We start from the raw sequence: 9,370 nt of genomic DNA, 5'->3' as shown, positions 1-9,370 counted from the left end.
TGCGGGTGCAGCCGTAATTCGGCAGGTTTATGGGCCGGTGGCAGAGGCGGGGGAGAGAAGGGGGGGCCGCGGGGGTAACGACCCCCATGGCCTCCAGCCTGACCGGCTCGGAGGCGTCGGTGATTAACGTCCCCGGACTCTGCGGCTGATAACTGCACGGCACTGTCGCAGGGAGAGAAAAGCAGAGGCCGGACCAAGCAAACGCTAACTGAGCCTCAGCTGCGCTAACGTACACTGAACCAGGCTAACATACGCCAGACCATGCTAATGCACACTGAAACATGCTAATGTACGCCAGACCATGCTAATGCACACTGAAACATGCTAATGCACACTGAAACATGCTAATGTACGCCAGACCATGCTAATGCACACTGAAACATGCTAATGCACACTGAAACATGCTAATGTACACCAGACCATGCTAATGCACACTGAACCAGGCTAACATACGCCAGACCATGCTAATGCACACTGAAACATGCTAATGTACGCCAGACCATGCTAATGCACACTGAAACATGCTAACATACACCAGACCATGCTAACGTACACTGAAACATGCTAATGTACGCCAGACCATGCTAATGCACACTGAAAATGCTAACATAAGCCAGACCATGCTAATATACACCTAACCATGCTAACATACAGCAGTATGTGTCATTCAGCTGATGCTTTTATCGAAAGCGACTTACAGTTGATTAGACTAAGCAGTCTAGACACTCCCCCCAGAGCCTTGCTGAAGGGCCCAACAGCTGTGTGGGTCTAATTATGGCCTTGCTCAAGGGGCCAAGAGGTGTGCTGATCTTATCGTGGCTTCACCAGGGCTTCAACGTCCAACCTCCCGGGTCCCAGTCACGTACCTTAACCACCAGGCGACAGGCCGCCCCAATGCCTCCACCCCCCCTCTGCCACCTCCATTCAGCCAGGTTCAACCCTCTCACACACAACACCAAACGCACCTTTTCCCACAACAACCACTTCTTTGCACGTCTCTGTTCTTCGGCCCTCAAGACCGAAGTGCCCCGCCCCCACCGCGCCGATCCCGAACCCCGCGCGCGGGAGCTCCGCCCCGCTAACGGGCGAGCGTAGGCGTCTCCTTAACGACGCGCGCCCTGCGTTTTTAGCGTCCGTTGGAAAAGCTCGTTACTCAGACTTCCCCCGCCGTCCGGACGCATTAGCGGCGCGGCGGAGCCCGCCTGTCAGCTCGGTTAATTAGCCAAGGTGCCTGCGTTTATTAGCCGAGCCTGAGAACTGTTTGTTCTTTCCGCAGGGGGAGATTTCAGCGGCACGCCTTCGCAACTCGTGTAAACCTGGAGCCCACACCACCCCCCCCCCCCCCATCAAAAGGGCCGCTCCCAAAGACAACAGGGGAAGCGCTGTGTAAACGGAGGCGGCCGCTAACGCTGGCCGTCAATAGCACAGGCACAGCCACAGTCTGGCTGACAGACTGCTGGATCGATGGGCTCCAGACACACAGACCACAGACAGACACACAGGCCAAAGACAGACAGACACACAGACAGACAGAGGAGCAGGGTGTCCCAACAAGCCCACCCTCTGACTCCGCCCCTGGCGGAGAAGATTCGGGAGGCGGGATGGAAAATCTCCAGAGGGGGGGCGGGGTAAAATTATTTGCATATGCCGTGCGGCGTCCCATTAGAACGGGGCTGCCCGATCCTGTTCCTGGGGAGATTTTGTTGCGTCCCGAATCTCGCCCGTTCTAATAATTAGTAGCTCTCCAGCTCCAGCTGTTGAATGAGGTGCATTATTATTGGGTTACTGGGTTGGAGTAAATCCCAACGGAACAGTAGATCTGCAGGAACAGGGCAGGCCAGTCCGGCTTCAGAGGAACCCATTCCCAAATCTGCATATGGTCTGTGGGACATGTATGTATTTCTGAAGGTGTTTTGGAACAGCAGGGGTACAACTCAAAGCAGGATTACTGAGTGTGGATACGTTCACCAAGTAAAACCTGGGTACAGTTCATTTTACTTCAGTCCATGCTCCTGTTTTGCAAAAGGTCTGGGTCTTAATCTGTGAATTTATCCAGCTAACTCAATAATCCTGCTTTGTAATAGGTCAACAACATCATCATCATTATCATCTCCCCATAAACTCTGTCAATACATACGGCTGTAGTTGACCGTTAAGACACGACAGTAATTATGAAGTTGGTAAACATAACTTTCCCCGCTTCATCCCTTTATTGACGCTATATTTAGGGGCCGGCATGACACGTAGCTGAGCCCTGGAAGTCCCATTAGACAAACGTGGTCCGCTGCAGCCAAACGGATCACATGGGCCGCCTGCCGGTCCAAGATTAGCTGGCCTAAATGACGAAGCGCTGGTCTAAGATGAGCGCTCACACTACAAATCACCGGCGCCCTGTTTATTTCTTCAGAGGATTAAACCTGCAGACTCTGCCCTAAACGCAGGCCCGGGGCCTGATTGTGTCCATCTGCCCAAAATATGTTTCTCACTGCGGCAGGTGCGTGGACACACACAAAGAAAAGCGCATTCACACACACACGCGCACGCACGCGCACACACACAAATGCTAATATGCACACAATTTGCAGAGACACACGTAAATACACACACTTTATTAATTTAGCTCCACATTTATAAAATACATTATAAGGGCCCAAATATATTTCAGTTGCATTCTGATGTCCTTCACTAGAATAGCAGGAAGCATACCAGTTGGGATATAGCACAGAAAATGCAGCATGCGACTCAATGCTGATCTGTACACAGATTCTATTAGCGAAACACATATTTAAAACAACCTTACAGAACATCATTTTGTAACTGACTACATTAGTGAGGGCAGTTACCACGGGTGAGATACTGTGGAGTTAGAGGTTTAGAGCAAACACACTCGCGCTTGTACCTGCAGCTGGGACCCAGCCGCATTCTTACAGACAGACAGACAGACAGACAGACAGACAGACAGACAGAGTCTCACACTCACACACTCACACACTCTCACACTCTCACACTCTCACAGTCACACTCACTCACACTCACACTCACACTCACACTCACACTCACACTCACACTCACACTCACACTCACTCACACTCACACTCACTCACACTCACACTCACACTCACTCACACTCACACTCACACTCACACTCACACTCACACTCACACTCACACTCACACTCACACTCACACTCACACTCACACTCACACTCACACTCACACTCACACACTCACACACTCACACACTCACACACTCACACACTCACACACACACACACAGTCTCTCTCTCTCTCTCTCTCTCTCTCTCTCTCTCTCTCTCTCTCTCTCTCTCTCTCTCTCTCTCTCTCTCTCTCTCTCTCTCACACACACACACACACACACACACACACACACAAACTCTCTCTCTCACACACAGATACACAGACAGACTCACTCACTCACTCACTCACTCACTCACTCACTCACTCACTCACTCACTCACTCACTCACTCACTCACTCACTCACTCACTCACTCACTCACTCACTCACTCACTCACTCACTCACTCACTCAGATACACAGACAGACAGACAGACAGACGCTCTCTCTCTAGCTCACACACAGACACACACACACAGACACACACTCTCTCTTAAAAGCCTGCAGAGCCCTCTCTCCCCCCATGAATTAAAGAAAGGGGGAGCCGCAGCAGAACTGTAAAAGCAGCAGAAGTTAAAAATGAAACATTTTCACCTGCAGGAAAACTCCAGGGAAAATCCAGGCCAGATGCATTACAGCCGGAGCCAGACCACTGCAAGAGGAGCCAACTGTCTGTCTGCGACTACATCCCCCACACTGCACCTGTACATCTGTCACATCACCATACTACCCACAATGCCATGCTCCGGGTCAGCTTACATTAGGGGTCTCAAACCCCAGTCCGGGGGGGGCAGTCACCGCTTTTCGTCATTTCCTATCAATCAGCAGCCAATTTAGACTTGGCAAACAAAGGTGAACAGAACCTTTAGCCAATCAGTGACTTAAAATTAAGCACTTACGTGCAGCAACGCATCAAAAACCAGCAGCCACAGTGGCCCCCTGGGATTTCGGTTTGAGATCCCTGGCTTACTGTACATCGTATGGGTTTTTAAGTAGGGTAACAGGACAAGCCCATAGAGCCAGATCAGATCAAGTCATTGCTTGCATAGGTATCATTTAAGTGCAAGAAAATGGCTGGAAGTTCCCTGGATTTGGGGGGCTTTCCTTCCCATCTCCATAGCGTTCATTCACTTCACCTTCCATTTCATCCGAGCCAAAATGGCAGCCATATACTCACTAACTGCCATTTACCAAGCAGGATTGTGTTAAACGGAGTGGAAAAGGAGAACTCTTTCCAAAACCCTTTCCTCTACACACAACCGTACTCAGTCTTCCCAGAACGAGAGCACAACCTCCACTTGGCCCTTCAGGTATGACAGTTGGCATAAGGTTCACAACATGCTACACAACAGCGCAGTGTTCAGTGTTAAATCAACTTTTACAAAACACACATGGTCCCTATTGGACTCCTGTGTACTCTATTCGAACTGAATGAACACAGGACATGTTACTGCAAGGGATCCAACACAGGGTGTCGGACAAATTTGTGAACCCTAAGCAAAGTGGTCACTAACCCAGTTCAAACCCAGTTCAGCAGTTACCCAAGGGCTTCAGACAACAAACTGCTCAACAACATCGCAAACTACAAAGCAACATCGTGATTAAAAAAACAGAATGTATAAAACAAACAAAAAAGCCTTTCCCCCCGCCTTCTTTCATTCGATGGCTCTCCTGAAGCACGGCCAAAGCAGCACTTGTAGATGCGGAGATTAACTGGCAGGACCCAGGTTTAAAAAGCGTTAAGCTGTCCTCTTCAAGAGGGAGTGAGGAGTGCCCAGGAGAGTGAAATTCAGTGGAGAGGCACAAGCAGCAGCCAGCACACTCTCCACAGTTCAGCTCAGGGCAGGCTGGGACGGTCCTAGAGAGGAGGGAGGCCTGACCATAGAGTACTCATAGACAAGACCCCTGACCATAGAGTACTCATAGACAAGGTGTTCCTGACCTTAGAGCTCTTATAGAGGAGGGAGGCATGACCATAGAGCTCTCATTGACAAGAGTCCTGACCACAGAGGAGACAATCCTGACCACAGGACTCTCATAGACAAGGCACCCCTGACCATAGAGTTCACATACAGGAGGTAGTCCAGACCAGAGTTCTCACATAAGAGACAATCCTGATCATAGAGCTCTTATGGACAAGATTCCTGACCACACACTTCTCATAGAAGTGGCAGACTTGACCATAAAGCTCCCATAGAGGAGACAACCATGACCAGAGAGCTCTGAGAGCATGCTGGGAGTTGTGGCACTGATCCTGTACCCACCCGTGATACACCTGCTGAAGCTTCATGGAATCATACACACCTGGTTTAAAGCGCGTTCCCTACGCTTATGGGATCAGTGTCAAAAGTACTCTACAGTGGTTGGGGCTTGGCGGGGGTTACGAGGGTAGGAATAACCTGAATCATTAGTAATTGGTCTTATTTCCTGGTGGCTTATAGGAAATTCACAATAAAAGCTTCAGTGGAAGAATAGCGATTTGTGTTCAGCAGGTCCGGGCGTGCAAAACTCTGATATAGCAACTAGAAGCAAAAATGTAAATAATTTTAGAACACTTTGGAGATTTCACATCTACATGACGAATCCATCATATCACACTAGTTTGTAACATGAAGGCTACACTTCGCAAACTTTGTTTTAAAGAGGGAAAAAAAAGTTGACACGGGAATAGTGACATCTCCCCTAAGAGATTGCATGTTTAGGCCGCCCGTTTCCTGGTGAAGCGCTCTTGATCAGGGCTGATTATTATTACAGAGATGCCTAGTGTGTGTGGAGGAGTCCAGGATGTCGGCCTACATCAGAGAACCTGCCAAAATAACACTTCACCGCGATATTCCATGATTAAGTAAGTGTGTCAACAGCGGGTCACGAGATGGGAAGAGTTGGGCAACAGTGGGGAATCAACTCCTCTCGCTAGGTAGGCCGGCTGGAATTACAGTTGCGTCATAAAGATAGTATAGAATGCAGCGAGAAAACAACCCTTTCTCAAATTCTTACTAGTAACGTCTAGAATGGATTTGAAAGGAGAGAGAAGCGAGGTGGGGTTCAATTTAATCAATTTCATCTTTTCCCTCTGTATCCATATTTTGTAGGATTCCCATACACACCCTCTCATATTCACACAAATACAAACTGAAAATGTCTCAATGCGTATCACTTAATTTTTCCTCAATGGACAGGGGAGTTATAGCAACAGATCAATGCATTACTAATAGCCTATGGATTATGTCCATTTAGCCCATGTCCGCAAAATCTACCTTCTCCAAATATTAGATTATGATAAATTCAATTTTTGATTGCCAAGGCAACTTCGTTGTAGTTACGCTTAAACATCATATAGGGTATAGTGAAAGTCATCAAGCGATAGCTACTTATATAAAGTAATCGTTAAAACGATCACCTCAGCAGCAAATAATAACCCAGCCGGCTTGTTCGCATAAGTTTTCATATTGCGAATACAAGTAAACTAACTTCAACATACAAAGTGGGTCCTTTGTAATAGTTACTCGAACATTCAATTTAGCAAAATTAGCATGTATGAATCACCATTTAACCAATAATTATGGGCTGCACTGTAAATTAAAAACGTTATACGTACCGGTGGTCGATTCTGGGGGAACATCTTGGATGTCCGCAAGCTTAATTCTTCGTCCCTGATTGTTCAACAAAAGATTCCGAGAGCAATGGGATAGTGTTTATTTTTGGTTTCAGAATCGCATCGGGCCTGGTCTTGGAAGAGATGGTCGGAAGGCTCGTCTCAGCTCGCTCATTCCCTGCCCAAGCCTCCTTTGTTCTGTTTATCTCCGACACGGAAAAATAAATATTCACTATAACCTAAAGATCCACTCGATTTCCTGAAACCCCAACTGCTTAGATAGAGAGGTTTTTTCTTTTTTTTTGCACGGCACTTTGGCGCTGGAGGATCTCCCTCGCTTCTCCAAAATCCCAAATGCTTCCCACCTCGAGTGTATGTTCTCGGTACCGATTCTGCCAAACAAGAAAAAGGTAGCTAGCTATAGCTATAGTACTCGCCTCTGAGACGGACAAGATAATCAACGCAGCCGCAACCTCCTTTGTCTCGTTCGTTGCCCCACTCTTTTCACAACACACTCCTTCCTTCTCTGCCTTCTTTCTCACTCTCTCCTTCCTTTCCGATCCCCTCCTGGTTTTCAATGGGGCAGACGGGGAGTTGTTTTTTTCCTCAGAGAAAGAAAAGACGTTCGGTTATTACCACAAGGTGAACGAGTGTAGGGTAACAGGCTTTAACTGGTATAGGTAGCCTAGCTAGGTTTTTTTCTCTCTCTCCCGTTTGTTTGAACTGTTCCACTTCTTATATTATTTAGAAGCTTGCCCAACATTATAAATATTTCTGTTTAATCACCAACAACAAAAGCAACAACCTTGACATTTATTTAATATAAAATCGTCGATTGAATTCCATACACTCGTGTTCAAATCGTGTTAGTTTATGTACACCGATGTTGTAAGTTTAAGGAGTGGGTTTGGTCAGATACAGAGATTATGTTAATCAACAAAGATTTGAAAAGTAAATTTTAGGACGGTAGGAAATGTAAATGGTTACACATTTTGGTTGATACCAGGGATATTTCACGGTTCCCTATTCTGCCCCTTAAATTGCAGCTATTATTTACTGAATACAGTTTGCGTCGTTCTACCTTTGCAAAAACTCCCTCTTAAGCTCTGCCGGTTTTATATGCATGTAAATTTTCCAATTGAGGGTGGGGGTGCGATGGAATTGATCAATGAATGAATGGAATCTCCACGTGGGGCTCACACATCTACAATCAACACAAGCCCTGACCAGCCAATGAGCGTGCCTCGTCCCCACGTGGGGTGACACATTCGCCTTCTGATTGGAGAAAGTGGCCACCACTGCGCTCCAAACGTCAATCAAGCACAGACCGAGTTAGCCGAAGAGGATTTAACTCTTTGAGGGCGAAAAGAATTGAGTGGGGGATGGAGTTGTGTTATGGTAATTTTGAATCGCACGCAGGCACTTCTTCTTCTTCTTCTTTTTTTTTTTTAAATGTCGTCCTTTTTAGCAAAAAGGACAAGAAGCGGGCCCTTGCACTGTCGTCTTTCAAATCGACAGAATCGTTTAACAGGAACTTTTTTTTTTAATGTCGTCCTTTTTAGCAAAAAATGACAGGAATCGGATCCTTGCACTGACGCTTTTCAAACCGGCAGAATAATTTACCAGATCCAAATCTATTTATTATTGATAATGACTCAGTAAGAGTATTTTCAAAAGATTGAAAAATGATTTATGTGTTTATGTGGTCTGCTTATTTAATGTTTTATTTAGTTGTGTCAACACATGTAATATATTACCATAAATACCCCCAACCCTAGATCCACAAAGGCCTGTGAAGTAAATAATAGGCCTGCTAATTATTATTACATATACCAAAGTCTTAAATCTTAACATGTTCGTTTAATATCAAAGTACGGGGCTACGGGAAATCCAAAAATATGCAGCAAAATAGTTTTATTGTAGCAGACCAGAAAGTGGATGGAACCAGAACAGACGCATTGTCATGCAGCATTGTTTATGACTGAGACACCCACTGACACCCCTCCCCTGCCTTGTGGTCAGTCAAACAAATCTCTTTGCACCCTTACACTGGCTGGGGGTGGCTAGCACGCAGGTATAGGAATGGGAGGGGGTGGTTGGTGAGTGGGGGGGGGGGGTTGGGGTGGAGGTTGTTTCATGAACAGGGGGGTAGGGGTGGGGGGAGGTCGTACAGAGTGACTGAGTGTTAGCGCAGTCACGCGAAACACATTCTTTCTGCTCTTACCTCACATTTGGTTCCAAGCCTAGGTGACTCTTCAGAAACAGGCCAGCGGGGATCTTGATTGCATTACCGAGCCTGAACCACCAAGTCCCTGTCTCTGGTAGTGGTAGCACTACGCGCAAATGAAGCGCTTTAAATCATGAGTGTGCCCTGGTGTGAAAATCCAGCTATGACCAGCTTGAAATGACCAGCCACCAGCTGCTTCGAAACATAGCTTGAGCTGGTCAAACAATGTTGAGTATAGAGCTTGTCTGAGCTGGTCAAACAATGTTGAGTGTAGAGCTGGTCTGAGCTGGTCAACCAGTTTCCAGCTGTTTGAAAACCTAGCTTGAGCAGCAGGGTAACCCAGTGTTAGCTCTGCAGCAGCTAACAACAAGGAGGAGTCGTACGACCAAGTCTGCACATATACCTCACATATG

At 47.0% G+C, this 9,370-nt stretch overlaps 1 protein-coding gene across 1 annotated transcript in view; it reads right to left on the bottom strand.

The window, feature by feature from the left end:
- The window catches only part of tle2a (TLE family member 2, transcriptional corepressor a), a 48,722-nt gene extending 40,921 nt beyond the window's left edge, over window positions 1-7,801 (bottom strand). Inside the window, 1 exon segment of the mRNA XM_061237910.1 lies at window positions 6,734-7,801. Within this exon segment, the coding sequence (XP_061093894.1) occupies window positions 6,734-6,757 (24 nt within the window). The 5' untranslated portion in view covers window positions 6,758-7,801.
- Window positions 7,802-9,370: the final 1,569 nt, after the last annotated feature.

This window comes from Conger conger, chromosome 4, assembly GCF_963514075.1.
Source record: "Conger conger chromosome 4, fConCon1.1, whole genome shotgun sequence".
Classification (NCBI taxonomy): Eukaryota; Metazoa; Chordata; class Actinopteri; order Anguilliformes; family Congridae; genus Conger; species Conger conger.
The sequence above is the reverse complement of the archived record's forward strand: the minus strand, read 5'-3'. Positions and strand labels throughout refer to the sequence as shown.